The following is a 21,250-nucleotide window of genomic DNA, read 5'->3' as shown; positions in this document are numbered from 1 at the left end:
TTCAGACAAATGTCCTTATTGTTTAAAAGTCATGGCATTAGTTCCTCCTGTGTGGTGACCTGAAACGAGGCTGCAGGTTGACCGCTTGAGAAAATCTTGTTAAGTGGAGTCTAGATAAATGTCTTTTAAAAAGTCTTCACTATTAGTCCTTTCACTATATATTTTTCTACTCCGGCTGGACAATCTTGCGCAGAAGTACGCTTTCAATTTAAATTTCTTAATTACGGTTTATGTATTTTTTTAAATTAATGTGAAATTTAAGGATTTTTAACTGAAGATTACTGAGAATCTGCACTACTCGAGCATGGGAAGAAACCTTAGCTAAATACCATTTAAGTATTGCTTCTGAATCTCTGGGTTTCAGTTTTAATGTTTTGAAACACTCAACTTAAGTTTTTACTGCGAGCCCTTGATCTCTCAAGGTAAGCAATATTGTTACCCTCTAAATACAATGTATATTGTGCTGCGCTTCTATAAATTACATTAAATTTAATGTATTTTTTTTCAGATGCCACATAAAGCAGTGACTTTCAAACAGTCTGGGTCATGAATGAACTGATGGAGAATCTGGAGAACGGTATACCACCTATTCAGCTTTGCCTTCATATGTGGGACTTTCAGCAGGGGAAGTCCACGCCTCCAACATTATCGATGAAGAAGGAATAATGGGCAGTCGTAAAATCATTGTGGTGGTGTCTCAACACTTCATTGATAGTGCCTGGTGTCGCTTTGAGTTTGAACTAGCTCAGTCTCGCTTTATGATGGAACGTGAGTGCCAACATCATCATCATCATTCTGGAAGATGTGGAAGAGAGGAGGACTAAGAAAGTGTTTGGACTTTATAAGCATCTGAAAAAGAACACGCACTTCTAAAGTGGAGCAGAGACCCTTTGAGAAACATGAGGTTCTGGATACGCCCAGGAAAGCCACAAACCAATAATAATTTTTTGGAAAATGGATAGTTGATTCTTGTCTATACCTTAATGCAGTTTGTCAGCACGGTTTCACAACAGCTTTAACCTGATCATTGTGTCTAAATCAGGACAGGGTACTAAGTTGTCTTTGACTCATAGGTTGAAATAAACAATGTCCACACAGTCTGTACCCTGACTCTATTAAATAAACACAAAAACACATACACTAAAAACATGAGAAGCTATGGTAAAACCGCCAGCCATACCTCTCTAATTCAGTTTCAATTTAAGGTAAATATAACTTGATGTTAACAGGTCACCTGCTAATGCACTGCAGTGCACATCCTCTCTAGTGGTGAAATAATCATATTTTGAGTTCTACATTGTATTTTGATTAAATAAACGGGTGCCTTGTATTCAAAGAAAGATGTAATTGCTTTTTTTTCTGTTAAATTTTAAACAAGTTTTGGCAAAGATGACATTGTTGTAGTTATTGTGAATAATGGGCTTTTCTACTTTTCTTGTAAATGCACTTCAGAACATCCATTCCTGATTATAACAATAATTGCTCGGAAGCCAATGTCTTATACAGTACTGCTATGATATGTCTCATATCCCTGATGTGATGACAAGGTGTCACTTAAATATATTTCGAACAATGCCCTAAAACAATATAAAGTGTTTCATGCACTTATATGATATGTGAGAGTAAAAGGTCAATAGGATTTAGTCTTTTTCTTAAGAAGGGATCTAATGCTTCTTCATTCCTTCTTATTTACATCATAAGCTGAAATCTAATTCTAAGCATGCCAAAAAAACAAAAAACGTATTGGACATAGGATGAAGGTATTTCTGTGCCAAATACACACCTTTTGGGATTTTGTTTTTTTTTTTAAGTATGGCTCTTCATGACCTTATGAAGGGGGGGAACGTCTTGTATGGCCATTTCATGAGTTCACACTTACATATAATTAAACTGAATGAAGATTAATCATATTAGGTGTGCTGTCCAGGGAGAGGGCTCGGAGCTCGACAGGACTCCCAAGCCCAGGGTCCCCCCTCCCTGTCTAGGCCCTGTCCGGCCCCATCCCAAAGCACTCCCCCCATATTATTAAGAACACAATTTGCTAACAGTGCGGAGTCGGGGTGGTGGAGAGATGCGCGAATAGAGAGATATTAAGGTAGCACATTCTGGATCATTTATAGGAGGTTTCTCTTGTTGGATAACAATGATATACCAGCCGTGTAAATAATCTGTGCATGCTCTTCCTGAAATGTGTTTATAAAACATCACTTCTCCAGGAAGTTTTTATTGTAAACAGTCACAAGTTTTATTTCTATTACAATATTTATACGTTTATGAGCATGTAACCCAACCCCTGCCCCTAAACCTACCATTTGTCAATAATACAAAGATAACGACAGACAGATACAGCTACCATCATTATTTATTCAAAACAATTAATATTCTATGCCTGCCGAGGCAAAGTTGATTTGAGGAATAGTAACCCTGCTTTTGCCATCGCCTGCCTTGGCTGCCAGAAATGCTGTGGCTCTCTGTGCTATTGTGTGTCTCGTGATCGATTGTGTTATTCTACAGGACGATAGTATCTTTTTTAATGAGATGTGTGTGTGTTAATGGAGCGGGATCATTTTAAGTGATTAAAATCTTGTGTTTTCCTCTGTTCTTCATTATGCAAAGACATTATATGGCTTCACTCCACTTTGAATGCAACACGACTTGTTTGTAATGCTTTAACTGCTCAAAGTCAGTTTACTGCACTCATATTTTCCCGTGTGTTTTTTAGCGTAGGTTTAGTAGTATTTACTACTTTAATGTGTTTTTTACATTAATGTAGTATTTTAATGTATTGCTATATATTTTTTACCAAGGTCATCTGCATGTTGCCATCAGACTCTTCTGGTGTCCTCGTGGTGTTGCAGGGGTAGTGAAGGTTGGGCAGTGTTCAGGGCGGGACGAGTCCAGGTAAGGGCCAGAGTCCGGCGCCACACACACACTCCCTTCTTCTGGCTTGGCCCAAACGGCCCTTGAGGGGATAAACAGCCCTGCATCCTGGCCCGGTCAGCCACGAACGGCTGTGGCATCATTTTTATTGCAAATGATATACCCAGGAAAGTTACTTTTTTATGCAGGACAAAATCTTTAATCTAGTAAAATGATTTTTTATATTGAAATATTTCCTGATGTTTTGATGTTCAAACTTGAACTTTGATAAAACAAAAAGATACCTTAGGCAAGATATGCTAATTAACTGAGGTCTGATCTGATCAGGGGTGCGTTTCCGAAAAGCAACTATGATCGCAAGTTCTGTAGCTACCAATAGAGTTCAATAGAAATAATGAGAACAACCATAGTTGGCTATCAATGGTTTTATTAAACACTTATGCCTTGGGCTGGCTCTGCTTGGAATATAAGCAATTTTTCATGGAGGATCTTGGAGCCATGCTATCAAATTGGGTCTTAGAATAGTATATATTGTATATATGTAAAGAGGCAGAAGACTCAAACTGTTGGACAATAAAACAACACAGTTTGTTACAAACAAAGTCTATTTTTAAACTACCACAATATTTAAGGTTTATCTGTTTGTAAAAAATCTTAGTGTTTATGTTATAGAATCCCACGAAAAAGCATTGGTGTAGAACTGGTGCACATTCAGTAGCTAGCGCACATTGAAAAACAGCATTTAGTCCTGCACTGATTAATAACTATAGACTTAACTTTCTGCTTACTTTCACAGAACAATATTGCTAGACTTGAACTATTTTGGCTTCAGAACTGCACAATTCCATCTATGTTCCAGTTACTAAAACCCTACAGATGGCAAGAACTACCTTAAGATCGACTGTGCCTGTTCCTGAAGGTAAACCTTTGTAAAAGCTTGGCATCGCTGGCATCGGCCTTACGTTGTAATATAATACACACTAAAAAGATGGACGTCAGAGGGCGCTTTCACTCCTGCCTCATTTAGTTAGGTTGAATCAAACTAGAGTTTGATGTCCCTGTTCCTGTTTTGGAACAAAGCAAATGATATACAGGTCTGAAAACAGCCTGCAAAACAGAAAATGACTGTTCTCATTTTGTGCAGCAGAGATAGAAGCTGTTAAGTCACAATGCTGCATTTATAACTGCATTAGAGGATTAGAGCCGTGAAGCTTCCTGCTGACATTTTGCAAACTTACTTTAAAGTGCCCCTATTATGGATTTTTTAAACTGCCTTTCATCCAATGTGCATCACAGCACTAAGTTTATGAAAACGTCCTGCAAAGTTTTAAATCTGAAAGTGCACCTTCTCAAAAGAAAGAGTTGACTCGTAATCATTAAAAACGTCAACATGGAACATTAGCATATTGCCCGCCACTTTATAGTCTTTGTGTTGGTCTGAATGAAAATGCAAATTAGGTGCTACTAGGTGCTACGTTGCACTGAGAGTGCCATGTATTTAACAAAGCGATGCATATCTATTCCACTTTGAGCACTACAGTGCAGTTCTCTGGCCATCCATTTCTATACCAGATGATATTCCATAATATTAATGCTTGGGGGAACATTTTGTTTACCATTGGACTACAAGTAAGCAGCTGGTAAGTTATAGCATCCAAGGCTACCTCAACCAGCTCTACTTGCTGATGCAGATTTATGCTCCATAGCATAAGAAAAAAAAAGTCAGACCTGTTATGGCTGCACAGCTCTAGACTTCTGCAATGGTGTACTCGCTGACCTTCCAGGTTCAAAAGAACTAGGGTGCTTTGGATAGAATTTTGCCTTGGTAAATAAATGTGCACATTTTATTGCCCAATTTGAAATTTAAAATGGAAAATTTTAATTCATGTTATTTAATTGTATAGGAAATTGGATTTTAATATTACAATTCATCTATTCAGAAAGGTACTTCTTCATTCAAAGATTTATGAAATGAAGCACAAGTCTACTTCCCTTTGACATCCTTTCACCCATAGTTCCCCATTGTTGAAAATGTCAATTGTTCCTCATAATTTATTACCTCTACGAAGGCTGGCTCACATTTTTATGACCGGTTGAGATTACTCAAGATGAATGTCTTTACTGTAAATGCTTTCCTAATATATTTTTCCATAAATGCTGGAGAATCATGCACAAAAGTAAGTTTTTCTCATTTAAATCTGTTTTTCATTACTTCTTCTTTTTACTGTTGTGAAATTAGCTAATTTTATTTGTTTATTTATTAAGATTACTGAGAATCTGCACTACTCATGCATGGGAAGAAACCTTAGTTACATACCATCCAATATTCCTTCTTCCATTCAAACTCTGGATTTCAGTTTTAATGTTTTGAAATGCTTACATAGGAGTGTTTTCCCAGTTTTGTCTTTCCTCCAAGTTCTTGATCTTTCAAGGTAAGTAATATTGTTACCATCCAAATATATATATATATATATATATATATATATATATATATATATATATATATATATATATATATATATATATATTTATGTGTGTGTGTTGTTCTATAAAGAATGTTGATTTGTTTATTTGCTTTTAGGTGCCACATCAAGCACATTGAAAATGATACTTTCTACAATGTGAAGAATTTGATAACTCTGATTCTCACTGGAAACCCCATTACAAATTACGGACCTGGATGCTTGAATTGTTTACATAATCTACAAAGACTAGTTCTTGTGGATGTTGGTCTCTCGTCATTACAGCTTCAGATAAATAACCTAACCAAACTGCAGGAGCTTAAAGTCGGGACAAATAACATCCAGTCCATGTCTCTCCCTTCATTCATGAGCACCTTCAAAGACTTCAGTCTACTTGATCTACATGCCAATAATATATCCATCATCAAAACCGGACGACACAGTTGTGTTAAGTAGAGATCGGCAGAAACATGACTTTGATTCTCTCTAGGAATCCGTTATTATACATTGAATTAGGAGCTTTCAAAGACATTTATCTCAGAGAACTGGACATCCGATCTGCCTTTGTTTCGCCTGATGCTCAGAAAGCTGGACTAAAAGCTCTATATGGGCTTAATGTCAAACGGCTAATGTTTGGAAAATACAGGTGTGATTACAAGATTTTGTCATCAGATGCAAACTATTTAGATGATCTTTGCTTTATTAATTTTAATGAGATATATTATTACATGAAAGAAAGGCATGATGTGCCAGTTAGTATATTTCGCTGCATGATTAATGCCACAGTTGTAGCTGTGAAGGCTGGTATAATTCGTGAAATAACAAATGTGCCATTTCATGAAATCAAGGAGCTTTATTTGATTTCCAATCAATTAGATACTGTGCCAGGCAAACAACTCGCACATCTTCATACTTTAGAAAAACTTGTATTTACAAACAACGTTGCAACCCAAATTCCAGACTTCGTAGACATGCCTAGGCTTCAGTACGTAGATCTGAGTTCAAACCAAATTACATTAACGTCATGCTGCTCATTTTTTTCTGGCACTCCTCAATTGAGGTATTTAAATTTGAGTCTAAATCCACAAATTGGTCTTTCTATAGGACCATTTGATGGACTTGATTCCCTTGAGATACTAGATTTCCATCATACAAGGGTTGTAGGTATGGGATACCTTTCACTTTTTTCTAATTTAAAGTACTTGAGATATCTGGACATTTCTTTTTCAAGTATTACCTTTATTAACATATATTGCTTTTATGGGCTAAGAAATCTTAATGTTCTTAAGATCGCCGGCAGTAATTTTCAGGGAGATGTAGCAAGATATTTGTTTAATAATCTGACTTTTCTAGAGCATCTTGACATGTCTTTTTGTCGAATGGTAGAGTTACATCCAGACTCATTCAAAAATCTTCAAAGGCTTAGACTTTTAAATTTGAGAGGAAACAATTTAATGACTGTAGATTTTCTAGCCCTCCCAAACCTGAAACAATTAACATCACTTTATGTCGATAAAAACAGCATTACTAGCATCCCACTTCATGTTCTCCACAAATTGCCTACAAATCTTTCAGATTTTGATTTATCCTCAAACCCCATCGATTGCTCTTGCTCCCAGACAGATTTTATTTCCTGGATTATCCAAAACCAGAAAGTTTTGAAGAAACCTGAATATATTTTCTGTAAAACCTTTCCACCAACCTCAGATTTTAGAGCAACAGACTTTGACATTGACAGCTGTGTGCATAAGAAGAGACTTGCAATAGTTTTATCAGTATGTTTTATTACAGTAGTAGTCCTTTTATCATTCTTGGTTTATAGGTTCCAGTTTTATCTTCACTATTGCTGTATTCTACTGAGAGGCTACAGATCACCTGGTCAACAAGAATGTTCCTATGACGCATTTGTGATTTTCTCCAGCTATGATGAAGTCTGGGTCATGAATGAACTGATGGAGAATCTGAGAACGGTATACCACCTATTCAGCTTTGCCTTCATATGCGGGACTTTCAAGCAGGGAAGTCCATCGCCTCCAACATTATCGATGAAGGAATAATGGGCAGTCGTAAAATCATTGTGGTGGTGTCTCAACACTTCATTGATAGTGCCTGGTGTCGCTTTGAGTTTGAACTAGCTCAGTCTCGCTTTATGATGGAACGCAGTGCCAACATCATCATCATCATTCTGGAAGATGTGGAAGAGAGGAGGACTAAGAAAGTGTTTGGACTTCATAAGCATCTGAAAAAGAACACGTACCTAAAGTGGAGCAGAGACCCTTTGAGAAACATGAGGTTCTGGATACGCCTCAGGAAAGCTATCATTGCCACAAACCAATAATATTAAACTATATATAACTATATAACTTATATATATATATATATATATATATATATATATATATATATATATATATATATATTGCTTAAATGTAAATAAATTTGAAAGTAAATTTAAATAAATAAACATTTGCTTCATTTTCCATCACAAAGCTAATATATTATTGCATTTTATGTTGTTAAACCATTTTTGCAATGCAATGTTCCTTTTGAAATGGCAAACAAAAGGCTTTCTATGTACCATGGGTATGCATGTTCTAAATCAATAACTTCCCCTTTGAAACAAAGAAGTGAGAGTTTGAGAGCTTGCACACATATAATACAGTGACAGGACAATGGACTATAAACAGATTTACAGGGCTTGACATTAAGCCTTGACACGTGCTTGTCCTTCAGACAAGTAAATCAGTACTTTCAAACATAAACCAAACCACCAGTGGGTGGCGGCTGTCTTAATGAGTGAGCCACTGATTCAACCTATTCTTTCAAATGGTTAATCCATTTAGTGAAAAAAGCAATTGACTGTCTATATAAATGTTTGAGAGAATCATTGACTTACTTGATTCATTCAAAAATGCTGATTTGTTCAGTAGCAAAACACTGCTGTGTCTTGCTTAGAGATGCACAGATGTTCAGCTGTGGCTTTGCTTGGAACTATTTTAGCAAAAACAATCAATAATATGTATAGAATGTAAGTACTACTTTTTATTCAACTATTGTCGCAATGATGTTTGATGTTGCTTACCTATAGATATTTTTCTTTGCATCTCCATGGGGGGGTACAACGAAGGCACCATCCCTTTGCCAACCTTGATTCACTTCAGATTGTAGATTTCCATCATATACGGGTTGTAGGTATGGGATACCATTCACTTTTCTCTAATTTAAGTATTTTAAATATCTGGATATTTCTTTTTCAAGTATTATCTTTATTTATGAATACTCAGAGGAGCCCGGAGTGGTTTGAAGGTCCAACCCTTAGAAATAGGCAATGGTGGACCATCCCACAAAGTGAACCACCTCACAGAATTGCAAATGTCTTGAATGGAGACACCAGATAAGAAGGCCTTGGAGGCCATCATACTCCTTGTTGAGTGAGCCTTGACCCCTAACGGAGCAGGAAGACCAGAGGACTCATAGGTGACTTTCATGGCATCCACTATCCATCTGCTGAGGATCTGTTTTGTAGCAGGAATACCCCTCTTAGTCTTTCTCCACAGGGCATCTTTTGTGGATGCACGTGTCCAGTGCTCACACTGGACACATACAGTTAAAGCTTCTGCTGGCTGGGCTCCCTGAAGGAGGAGGACTAAAGACTTTGCGTACTACAGGCTGTGGTGTTACTGTAGGGACCTTCAGAACGTTCCCCGCTCTGGTGTACAGAAAGGCTCTCACCAGCCTCTAGCATCACAGCCAGGTCCCACATGGGGATGCAAGAATGTACTCAGCACACCGCAAAGGAAACTCTCTCCAGAACTCTCTGAAGCAGAGCGATTGGGGCAAAGGTGTACAGACACAGCCTCAGCCACGTATGAACCACAGCATCTAGCCCCCAGGGAAGCTGGATGAACTAGAGAGAACAAAAGGGGACACTGTACGTTCTCTCAAGTTGCAAAAAACTCCACCTCAGCCCGACCGAACACTCTTTAGATCTGCTCCACCATCTCATGGTGAAGCATCCATTCCCTGGCATCAGCCCTGCCTCGACGGATGTCTGCTTCCACACTGAGATGCCAGGGAATATAGATGGCTCTCAGCGAGAGGAGGACCACACAAGGATCTGGTGTGCTAGCTTGTAAAAGGGACATGAACGCAGACCTCCTTGGTGGTTGATGTAAAAAAATCAAAGATGTGTTGTCAGTGCGCAGCAGCACATGGTGATCTGGGTCTGGGAGGAAGTGTTTTAGTGCTCAAAACATGGATAGCATCTCCAGACAATTGATGTGCCATGTGAGAGTGACTACTCCACAGACAAAGGGGCCAAGGGGTACTCATGACCAGTCTCTTACCAGTGAGGGACACTTTGATCATGGGATGGGGGTTGGTCCTTGGTCCTGAGCCACCACTGTAGGGATCTCTTGTACAGCAGGCCAAGAGTATGACATTGGATGCAGCTGCCATTAGACCCAGCAGTCTCTGAAACTGCTTGACAGTGAGTGACTGGCCTTCTCTCACTTTTTTGCAACTGCAGTGAGGATCAACACGATCCATGCAGAGGTCATGTCGCATGCATTTTGGTCAAATTCCATACCACTCCAAGATAAGTGATTCTCTGTGCTGGAGAAAGCAGACTTTTCTTGGCATTCAGTCGTAACCCTAGCTCTCTCATGTGAGCAAGCACAACATCTCGATGCTGAGCTGCCACCACATCTGACTGCTCTAGGATTAGCCAGTCCTAAAAGAATGTCCACAGACCACAAAAAATTTTTGGGTTGCTAAAAGAAGATTTTTTTAGTTTGTTCAAAACAGTTCAAAAGCGTTTGCCTTTACTGGTTGGGCTGAATTAAATCTAGTGAGTCTGTGTCTCGTGCAAGTTCAATGACACAGGTAGTGACGATTCTCTCTGTCACATTTCGGTAACTGTATGTTATGCTTGCGCATTTCCATACTTTAGAAAACTAGTATTTACTGGAGTTCCCCTCTTGGGATCGCCACCTTAACGTGGTGGGAGGGTTTGAATGCCTGAATGACCCTAGGAGCTATGTTGTAGAGTACAGGGTAAGAGGCCCTTTGCTAAGGGCTGTGTGGTCACTGAATGATCGGAGCAGGAACTTGGTTTGCATTGCCGGTAGTGAGTCAGACTTGTTCCCAGTGCATATTGGACTCTGGCAGGGCTGCCCTTTTGTCACCTTTGTCCTGTTCATTATTTTTATGGACAGGATATCTAGGCGCAGCCAGGGGTGGAGGGGTGGATTGGTGACCACGGGATATCTTCTCTGCTTTTTGCGGATGATGTTGTCCTTTGGCTGCATCTGGCCAGGACATATGGCATGCACCAGGGCGGTTTGCAGCCGAGTGTGAAGCGGCTGTGATGAGAATCAGCACCTCTAAGTCTAAGGCCATGGTTCTCAGTCAGACAAGGGTGGCTTGCCCCCTTCAGGTTGGTGAGGAGTTCCTGCCTCAACTGGAGGAGTTTCAGTATCTTTGGGTTTGTTCAAGATTTGGAGAAGGATGGAACGAGAGATCAACAGACGGATCGGTGCAGCTGCTGCAGTAATGCGGTTGATGTACCAGGCTGTCATGGTGAAGAAGGAGCTGAGCTGCAAGGTGAAGCTCTTAATTTACCGGTCAATCTCTGGGTCATGACCGAAAGGATGAGATCCCAGATACAAGTGGCTGAAATGAGTTTCCTCCATAGAGTGGCTGGGCGCTTTCTTAGAGATAGGGTAAAGAGCTCGGTTACTCAGGAGGAGCTCGGAGTAGACCTGTTGCTCCTACACAACGAGAGGCCAGCTGAGGTGGTTCGGGCATCTGTTCTGAAAGCCTCCCAGATGCCTCCCATTGAAGATATTCTGGGCATGTCCCACCGGGAGGAGGCCCCGGGGAAGACCTAGGACATGCTGGAGGGACTATGTCTCTCAGCTGGCCTGGGAGCGCATCAGTGTTCTCCCGGAAGAGCTGGAGGAAGTGTCTGGGGAGAGGGAAGTCTGGGTGTCCCTACTTAGACTGCTGTCTCTGTGACCCAGCACCAGATAAGCGACAGAAAATGGATGAATGGATTTACAGACAACATTACAACCCAAAATCCATGCCTTCAGTATGTGGAACTGAGTTCATACCAAATTACATTAACATCAAGCTGCTAATTTTTTTTCTGGCACCCCTCATTTGAGATATTTACATTTGAGCCTAAATTCACAAATCAGCCTTTCTATAGGATCTTGACTTGATTCCCTTGAGATTAGATGTGAAGCAGAGACCCTTTGAGTAACATGACATTCTGGATATGTGTTATATGTGTAAAGCTGTTGTTGCCTCAAATCAGTAATATTAGATACATTTGTAGCATTTTATGTTGTTAAACCATTTTCCCAAAGCAAAGCTCATTTTGAAAACTGCAAACGAATGTCTTTCTATGCATCAAGGGAATGCACGTTGGAAATACATAACTTCCCTTTTAAAACAAAAAGGAGAAGTGACCAATGTTTGCACATTCAATATTAAGACAACAGATTTGTGTCAAATGCAATTTAAATTGAAACAGATTATAGCTTCACACTCACTGATGTGTGAATTTAAGTAATGCTCATGAGCTATTGAGAAAAAAGGTCCTGGTTTACTGTAGTATCTATAATCTTCTGTATAACAGTTTTTTTCTTTATCACATCAACTTTTTCATTGATCTCATGCAAGACAATTTCTAACAATTATCATGGCATATGGGGAACGGATGATTTTCCTAGGCTCAGTCTTATTTTTGGTGAGTCCTGGAGAAGTACAGGAATGTACCACGGTAAGAACAACACATTATATAGTTAATATTGCTCATATATATGGTTTATATGGTTTAAAGCTGTGTTCTCAAAGAATGCTGTTTGTTTATGCATGCCTAATGATTAGTATAGTAACACTTTGTATCAGTGTTATTATTATTATTATTTTTTTTTTTTTTTTTATGTAAGGCTAAAGTATTTTAAACATTAGACTTAAACAAAGACTTTATTCATTTGACTGATGTTCTGCTGAGATTTTTTTATATTCTAACTATCTAATAGAAATCTCTTCTTGTCTCTCAGAGAGAACATGAAGGTTATTAAAAATACAAAACACAAAAATACTTAATTTAAGTTCAGAATATAGAAGTTTGTAAACTAAAAATGAGCCTTTCCTGTGTCATTCTTTCATTTCTAGATAATCAAGAATATGGAGTACACATGTTCTGGAAGAAATTTGACTTATATTCCCAGCAGTCTTCCCGTCACTGTGATGTCTCTGGATTTCAGTTTCAATTTCTTGAGCTCTCTACATAAGTGTGCATTTCCTGTATGGGTGAATTTGCAAGTCTTGGATCTCACAAGGTAAATTAACAATCATGTTACAGTTGAAACAGTTGTTGTTTAATTGTAGTAATTTTTAATCTTTTTTCATTTCAGATGCCACATCAAGCACATTGAAAATGATACTTTCTACAATGTGAAGAATTTGATAACTCTGATTCTCACTGGAAACCCCATTACAAATTATGGACCTGGATGCTTGAATTGTTTACATAATCTACAAAGACTAGTTCTTGTGGATGTTGGTCTCTCTTCATTACAGCTTCAGATAAATAACCTAACCAAACTGCAGGAGCTTAAAGTCGGGACAAATAACATCCAGTCCATGTCTCTCCCTTTATTCATGAGCACCTTCAAAGACTTCAGTTTACTTGATCTACATGCCAATAATATATCCATCATCAAAACCGACGACACAGTTGTGTTGCGAGAGATCGGCAGAAATGTGACTTTGAATCTCTCTAGGAATCAATTATTACTCATTGAACCAGGAGCTTTCAAAGACATTTATCTCAGAGAGTTTCACATACAATCTGCCTTTGTTTCATTAAATGCACAAAAGGAGTGTCTAGCAGCTCTTTCTGGTCTCAGTGTGGATAAGCTGTTCATAGGAAGTTACAGAATGCAATGGAAAATTAAGGTGTCAGATGGAAGTTATCTTGATGGTCTTTTGCTCAATTAATTTCAATGAAATATATTTTGTTCAGAAAGAATTTTCGGATTCTGAAATGCACTTGTTCCGTTGTATGATCAACGCAACAAAAATCACAATGAAAAGAACATATATTAAAAGGATGGAATATATTCCATTTCATCGTCTTGTAGAACTGTATTTAGGCCCCACTTCATTATCTGCTGTACCCTTTATTTCACATATACCTAGCTTGGAAAAACTAGTGGTGAGGAACAATATTCCCATGACCTTTAATGGTATTAGTGATTTGCCTCTTCTTCAATTTGTAGATTTGAGTGGAAACTTTTTAATTTTAAAGGACTGCTGTTGCCAATATTTTCAAAGGACACCAAATATTCATCACATAAATTTCAGTCGAAACTCAGAGATAGGGATGGTGGGTAAGCCATTTTCTGGATTAGACTTAATTGAAGTGTTGGACCTCCACCGCATAAAACTAGTCGTGGTTTTTACTTTGGATTTTTACATGGTCTGAAAAATTTAAAGTATTTGGATATATCTTACACAAGCATTACTTTCACAAGACAAGTGGTTTTTCAAGACCTGAACAATCTGATTGTGCTTAAAATGGCGGGGAACTATTTTCATGGTGATGCATTAAATTACCTCTTGCAAAATCTAACAAGTTTGGAGTTTCTTGACATCTCACACTGTGGCATTGAAGAAATCTCCAGGAGATCATTTATTGGCACCCAGAAAATACGCCATTTATATTTAACTCAAAACAAGTTGATGATTTTAGATTTTTGCCTCCCAAACCTGGAAACAATTAACATCACTTTATGTCGATAAAAACAGTATTACTAGCATCCCACTTCATGTTCTCCACAAGTTGCCTACAAATCTTTCAGATTTTGATTTATCCTCAAACCCCATCGATTGCTCTTGCTCCCAGACAGATTTTATTTCCTGGATTATCCAAAACCAGAACATTTTGAAGCAACCAGAAAATATTTTTGTAAAACCTCAGATTTTAGAGCAACAGACTTTGACATTGACATTTGTGTGCACAAGAAAAGATCCACAATTGTTTTATCAGTATGTTTTATTACAGTAGTAGTTCTTTTATCATTCTTGGTTTATAGGTTCCAGTTTTATCTTCAGTATTGCTGTATTCTACTGAGAGGCTACAGATCACCTGGTCAACAAGAATGTTCCTATGACGATTTGTGATTTTCTCCAGCTATGATGAAGTCTGGGTCATGAATGAACTGATGGAGAATCTGGAGAACGGTATACCACCTATTCAGCTTTGCCTTCATATGCGGGACTTTCAAGCAGGGAAGTCCATCGCCTCCAACATTATCGATGAAGGAATAATGGGCAGTCGTAAAATCATTGTGGTGGTGTCTCAACACTTCATTGATAGTGCCTGGTGTCGCTTTGAGTTTGAACTAGCTCAGTCTCGCTTTATGATGGAACGAGTGCCAACATCATCATCATCATTCTGGAAGATGTGGAAGAGAGGAGGACTAAGAAAGTGTTTGGACTTCATAAGCATCTGAAAAGAACACGTACCTAAAGTGGAGCAGAGACCCTTTGAGAAACATGAGGTTCTGGATACGCCTCAGGAAAGCTATTTTAGATCATTAATCTAGGCATGTGTTTGTGAATGTGCGTAATTTAAAAATCAAATAAACCAATGCTTCAGTTTAAACAAATAATCTAAAGTGGACTCATTTGATTTTATTTCATAGTCAGTCTTTTCTGGCAAGGCAAACTGTCTGTAATCCACCATTTGTTGTGGATACTGGACACAGAGATTTTTCGGCTCCTTTTGTCATGCACGTCTCTTTTGAAACAAAGGTAAGAAGTGAAACTTTCCTGCACACATTAACAAGTAAAATACAGTGTAAACAGAACTATATAATACTCTGTTGTTGTTTTTGCAGTCAAATAAATTCCAGCCTCGGTTCTCATAAAAGTGTTACTGGAAACATTGATGTGTGGATTTATTAGGTAGTATTCTATAAATAGTATCAGTAAAGTTCCTCATTTAGTGCATGATCACTCTGTAGCTGAATTTCCAACCTACTGACTATAGTTTGCTCTTTTTCACTTGATTACGCATCAGGATTTTCACAGCTCCCTCTGAACTTTTATGATAGTTTATATATAAATGTAAAGAAAACAATTGTTTAAAATGATATTTTGGGCTCCTATATATTTTATATACATTTTATTCATATCTTCATGCTTGTTAAGTATAATATTTATATAACAATGATATATAAAATATATAATATATATTAAATATATATTTTATATAACTAAATATTTTTTAGCTGTTACATGTGGAAATGAATTGAACTGTATTGTTTTCAGTGTTGCAACAGTCAGCAGTTTAGGTTTAGAATTCAAGTTTTCATTGTTCATCACGTTTTCACTAGAGGAAACATACACAACTTTTTTGAGCCTGACATCAAATATTTACAGCTGAAACCACAGCCTTTTACTCCTCATTATGGCTAACCAACACAATGGCCTTATGTGTGTAAAAGATGTTTACAATGTTTGTGTTACAAAATTCACATGTTTGCTTTTCTCTTTGTTCTGACATCAGTTGTCACACCTATTCAGGAGGTGTCACCCTAACCTGGTAAACTGGTTTAACACATGTTTCACATTCCCCTATATAATGAATGTATTTGTATTAGTTTCATTGAAACTACGTTTCACCACTTGTTTTTGGATGATGCACAAGAGAGTTTAAACATGTCTCGAGCAGTACAGCAAACCAAAGTCGTTACAGCACTCTGGAAAAACCCAGGCGGTCTGGAAGATACAGCAGCTCCAGCGGCCGGAACAGCCTTAGAGAAGTACTGTGTGATTTTTGCCTGGTTAAGAAGAACAAAGCAGTGAAGTCATGTCTGACGTGCTTAACCTCATTTTGTGAGACGCATCTCCAGGCTCATTATGAGTATCCAGCTCTCATGAAGCACAAACTGGTGGCGGCAACTGGGCAACTGCGTGAGAAGATCTGTGCAGAACATGATAAACTTTTAGAGGTTTTCTGCCGTTCTGACTAAGCATGTGTATGTGTTTTGTGTATCATGGAGGAACACAAAAAACATGATATTGTTTCAGCCGCTGCTGAAAGGACAGAAAAGCAGGTGCGTTTTTCAACATTGACAGCCATGAAGAAGCGTATAGTGGCTATGCTATGCAGCACTGATTATTAATATATTCAGTGTTTTCTCACAATGTTTCGAGAATGTGCAATTATATATATATATATATATATATATGTTTCTAACAGAAACAGCTTGGGGCTACACTGATGACTTCACAGCAGAAAATTGAAGAAAGGATAAAGAAATGGCAAGACCTCAGGCAAGCAGTGGCATCCCTAAAAGTGAGGAATTTCGAAAATCATTGGAAAGAAATTTCTGTTTATATCAATTATGTTAGTGAATTGCTTACTTCAAAGAGGTCATTGAATGTAAAATTCCCTTTACAAGTTGCTTGAACATAACTGTGTGTTGGTAAAAAGTACACACATCCATTCTATAATGATAAAAATTCACCAGGTGGCGTATTATTCAATAAACAGCCAAGAATCCAATATAAAGAGGAATTGCACCTCCTACAATAGTTGATTGACAAGACCGTCTTTCCTTAGACCCGCCCTGAGTGAACTATCATCTGTCTGACATTGAGTCGACTCCGGTGCAGGGGGAGATTTGATTTAGTGACTGAGGTGTTGTTGTACATAATAATGAATATAGCAGTCATCATTTACTTCCAAAATCTGAGACACTGAAGATGCAGAGTATTAATATTACTTTAATTTTGAAGGGAATGCATAAAATCACTGATCTACTTAAATACGTCTACATGCCCGTGAATCATTCGTGATGCAACTTTATCTACAGAAGAAGTGAATATAAGGGATTTTATGAATCTTTGCAAATCGCTTTGCTTAAAAATGTGCTAGTTAGTCAGTTTACAGTCTGTTCTTGACTACGGTTTATTTTCAGGTTTCCACTTAGCTGTCACTCAACAGAATGGAACAACATCCTTTTTTTTTGCAGCTGTCATTATATTAGGTTACAATTTGGGCAGGAGTCCAGGATTAATGGTCAAAACATTTTTAAAACGCACCTATTGTAAAAAAGAGCAATAAGACGTCATTATGGAGTGAAAAAGTGCGCTTTGATTTTTAATGGCGAAGACGTACTCTCCCAGACATTCACTGGTTCATTTTGAGGTATTAGCAAAACAACAAAGCTAATTCTTTTTAAGGGAACTAATATATTTACCCATCATACATTGTAAACAGTAAAAGCCTGGTTCGTTGGTCCCTTAGTTTTTGGACCTGGGAACATTTCAGTGAAGTGCAGTGAAGTTGGTTTTCAAAAACACAAAGGGCCAACACCAGCAGATGACACTGCACCCCAAATCATTACAGACTGTGCAAACTTAACACTGACTTCAAGCAATTTGGGCTATGAGCTTCTCCCCCTTCCTCCAAACTCTAGGACCTTGGTTTCCAAATGAAATACAAAACTTGCTCTCATCTGAAAAGAGGACTTTGAACCACTGGTTCACTCAAAGTCGTGCATCGATTTTGTTTGACACTCCTCAGAAGGCTGTGGTTCTCTCGTTTGGTTGTGCTTCTTTTCTTCCACACTTTTTCCTTTCACTCAACTTACTAATTAACATGTTTGGATACAGTACTCTGTGAACAGCCACCTCCTTTGGCAATGAATGTTTGTGGCTTACCCTCCTTGTGAAGGGTGTCAATGATTGTCTTCTTGACAACTATCAGATCAGCAGTCTTCCCCATGATTGTGCAGCATATTGAACCAAACTGAGAGACCATTCTGAATGCTCAGGAAACCTTTGTGTTTTGAGTTGATGTTGAAAGTTGGCATGTCACCATGATTTGTTGAGATTTGGTGGTTTTTGCTAACTTTGAGGCAAAATCATCACAATTAAAAGGACCAATCACTTAAACTACTGGAGTCTGTGTGAACTGAATTTATTTAAAACACAGGTTTTACAATTTGAGTTTATTTACTGAAATATATGAACTTTCCCACAACATTATTGAGATGCACCTGTATTTGTTTGGATGTCATTTGACCATTAAACATGAACAAATAGTTACGTGAACTCTGAACAAATATGCTGATGCAAATGTGCTCATTTATTGAAATGCTTTATAATCTCAGCTGATTCTTCAAGTGAAACATTTTGGTCAAATGAGTTCTGCTGAAAACAACCTTTGGGAATCCCTGCGCTTATCCAAATGTATTTTACCATTAATTAAAGTATTATGAATAAACATGAATTAAACATGAATTAAACATGAATGATTGTTAGATACTGTAAATGGTTAGTTCGGGACTTAATGCAATGTCTAATGTTAGTTGAACCTTATTGTGAATTGTCCTTAAATGGTCAGTTCACAACATGTAAATTTAGAATGGAAGTAGGCTGTTTGGTGAATTGGATTAATCTTAAAGAAGTAAAAAGAAGTCATAAACACCAGTATTAAACACCTACAGGATGGTTTGAGGATGATTAAAACATGGGCTAATTTTCATGTTTGGGTGAACCAACCCTTTTAAAATAAAGGATCTTTATTGGAATTGGTTCCAGTTTTTTAGATCCAGTCAGGTCCAGGACTCTTGTTCAGACTTTTGGTCTCTGTTGCTATGGTTGCTGGTAAGGAATCTGAGCTTGACTCCTGTTGCACATTCATACAGACAGCCTTCTAAACACAAGAGCAAACTGCTGTGTGAACAAGACATTTCGAGACTCACACCTGTAGAAAATACGGTTTTCAATCCCAAATACAGGATGTGGCCTATGGCTCTTTTAAGAACCGTTCACTAAAAGTTTCTTTAGTGAACCCCAAACGGTTTGTCTCAACTGTTTCATGTCTTAAATAACTTAAAGAAAATGTAAATAACTCCCTGTCTCATCCATGCAATTTTTTCTCATTCTAGCATTCATCTCAGAGTGTACTAGATGAAAATGAGCGTATTTTTAAGTGAACTTCTGAGGGCACTAGAAAGGAGGCATGGAGAAGTGAAGGAGATTATCCGAGCCCAGGAAACACTTCTGGTGAACGTGCAGAGGGACACCTGGCCCGGCTGGAGGAGGAGATTACATTACTGAGAAAGAAACATAATGATCTGGAGCAGCTGTCCCAATCTGATGACCATATTCATTTCTTACAGGTATTGTCGAAAAGCACTGCAGCCCACAAGCCATATGCATTTTCACTGAACAGTTCATTAAATATCATACCTGCTTGTTTTCTCCTAGAGCTGGCAGTCTCTTTCTGCCCCTTCTGGATATGAAGACTTGTCCAAGGTGACATTAGCCCCACATCACACTTTTGACAATGCAAAGAAAGCCGTCTTTGAACTGAAAGTGCAATTAGAAGACATAAGCAAAGAAGAACTGAACAAAATCTCATCAGCAGGTGCTTAAAACCCTCTATTACAAATTTTTAACTGAACTATTTTCAGTATTACATGATACTTCAATGCTTTTTAGAATTATTTGAACAATAAGAAGTTTACGAGGACTGGATTTTTTTTTTTTTTAAAGTTTATTTTAATTTACCGTCTTTTTTGATCAATCTTACTGACCCCGAACTATCGAACGGTAGTGTCTATATGAAATAATATATTCACATATAAATGCTTTTTATCTGCAGTGAGGGAGGTTAAAATTCTCCAGACTCTGGACCCTGCAAAAAGGGAGGAGTTTTTAGAATGTAAGTTTATAATCAATATAATACATGATAAAACACATTTGTTTATGCTGATTAATTTAACAACACCCCTTCTCTAACTAGATTCCTGCCAGCTCTCGATGGATGCTTTAACAGCCCATCCGAACCTGCACCTGTCAGACAGAAACACAGTTGTGCGGATGAGCAACGAGCCGAAGCCGTACCCAGAGCATCCCGATCGCTTTGAATACTGGCAGCAGGTTCTGTGTAAGGAGGGTCTAGCTGGCGGTCGCTACTACTGGGAAGTGGACTGGAGCGGCACAGAAATAGACATCGCTGTGACTTACAGGGGGATTCAGAGGAAGAGAAACGACAAAGCTGGCAGCTTTGGGGGGAATGACAAGTCTTGGAGTTTGTACTGCTCTGAATCCAAGTACTCTTTTGTACATAACAGCAAGAGCACAACTATACCTGTCCCCAAATCCACCAGGATAGGGGTGTATGTAGACTACGAGGCAGGAACAGTGGCATTTTACAGTGTGTCTGACACCATGAAGCTCTTGCACAAGGTTCAGACTAAGTTCACTGAGCCTCTCTACGCTGGTCTCGGAGTCTGGGGATACGGGAGTACAGTGCGGCTGTAATGCATAATGCACAATGAAAATAATGTATTCCATTACATATCTGAAAGGATTCTAATCAATTTAAAAAATGCATGATTCTTTGTAATGGCCTTCTGCTCTAATTCAAAACACATCCACCAGATGGAGACATTCCAAACTTTAAGTGAGACTTATCAGACTTTTTTTCTGTTCTGTTTAGTATTATGTATTGTGTTTTATTTGACACATTAACGCATTTAAAATGTATTAAAGTAATTGATATGACTCAGTCTCCATTGTCTGACTTGAGAAATATGTAATACTGAGAAACATGTCAAATGAGACAGACTTTTCACAATCAATATCTAAATTCACAAGTCATACACCACTCATTCTTCTGACCGTGAATACTATTTTAACCATTTTGCACATAGCGTCAGCCGGTTACGTCAAAAGAACAAAGAAAAGATGCTGAAGGAACACGCAGCAATGTAAACACTGATGAGGCTTGCTGTTCAATCGTGTTTTCTTCAGATTGGTACGGCAACTTATAGAAAGATAAACTGCGGACCGTATATATTTCT

General features: G+C 38.2%; 1 protein-coding gene and 3 pseudogenes across 1 annotated transcript; all 4 read left to right on the top strand.

The window, feature by feature from the left end:
* The first annotated feature begins 522 nt into the window (after window positions 1-522).
* On the top strand, window positions 523-962 carry LOC122356756 (annotated as a pseudogene).
* Window positions 963-4,890: 3,928 nt separating this feature from the next.
* On the top strand, window positions 4,891-7,708 carry LOC122356439 (toll-like receptor 4). Its single transcript, XM_043255151.1, is given in 5 exon segments — window positions 4,891-5,057; window positions 5,146-5,312; window positions 5,462-5,795; window positions 5,798-7,301; window positions 7,304-7,708. Coding segments are annotated over 5 exon segments (2,451 nt in total). The 5' UTR covers window positions 4,891-4,988; the 3' UTR covers window positions 7,681-7,708.
* Window positions 7,709-10,300: 2,592 nt separating this feature from the next.
* Window positions 10,301-15,031, top strand: LOC122356440 (annotated as a pseudogene).
* A 1,077-nt stretch (window positions 15,032-16,108) lies between these two features.
* Window positions 16,109-20,951, top strand: LOC122356463 (annotated as a pseudogene).
* The last annotated feature ends 299 nt before the right edge of the window (window positions 20,952-21,250 follow it).

This window comes from Puntigrus tetrazona, chromosome 13 (assembly GCF_018831695.1).
Source record: "Puntigrus tetrazona isolate hp1 chromosome 13, ASM1883169v1, whole genome shotgun sequence".
Lineage (NCBI taxonomy): Eukaryota > Metazoa > Chordata > Actinopteri > Cypriniformes > Cyprinidae > Puntigrus > Puntigrus tetrazona.
This window is presented reverse-complemented; position numbering and strand designations above follow the sequence as displayed.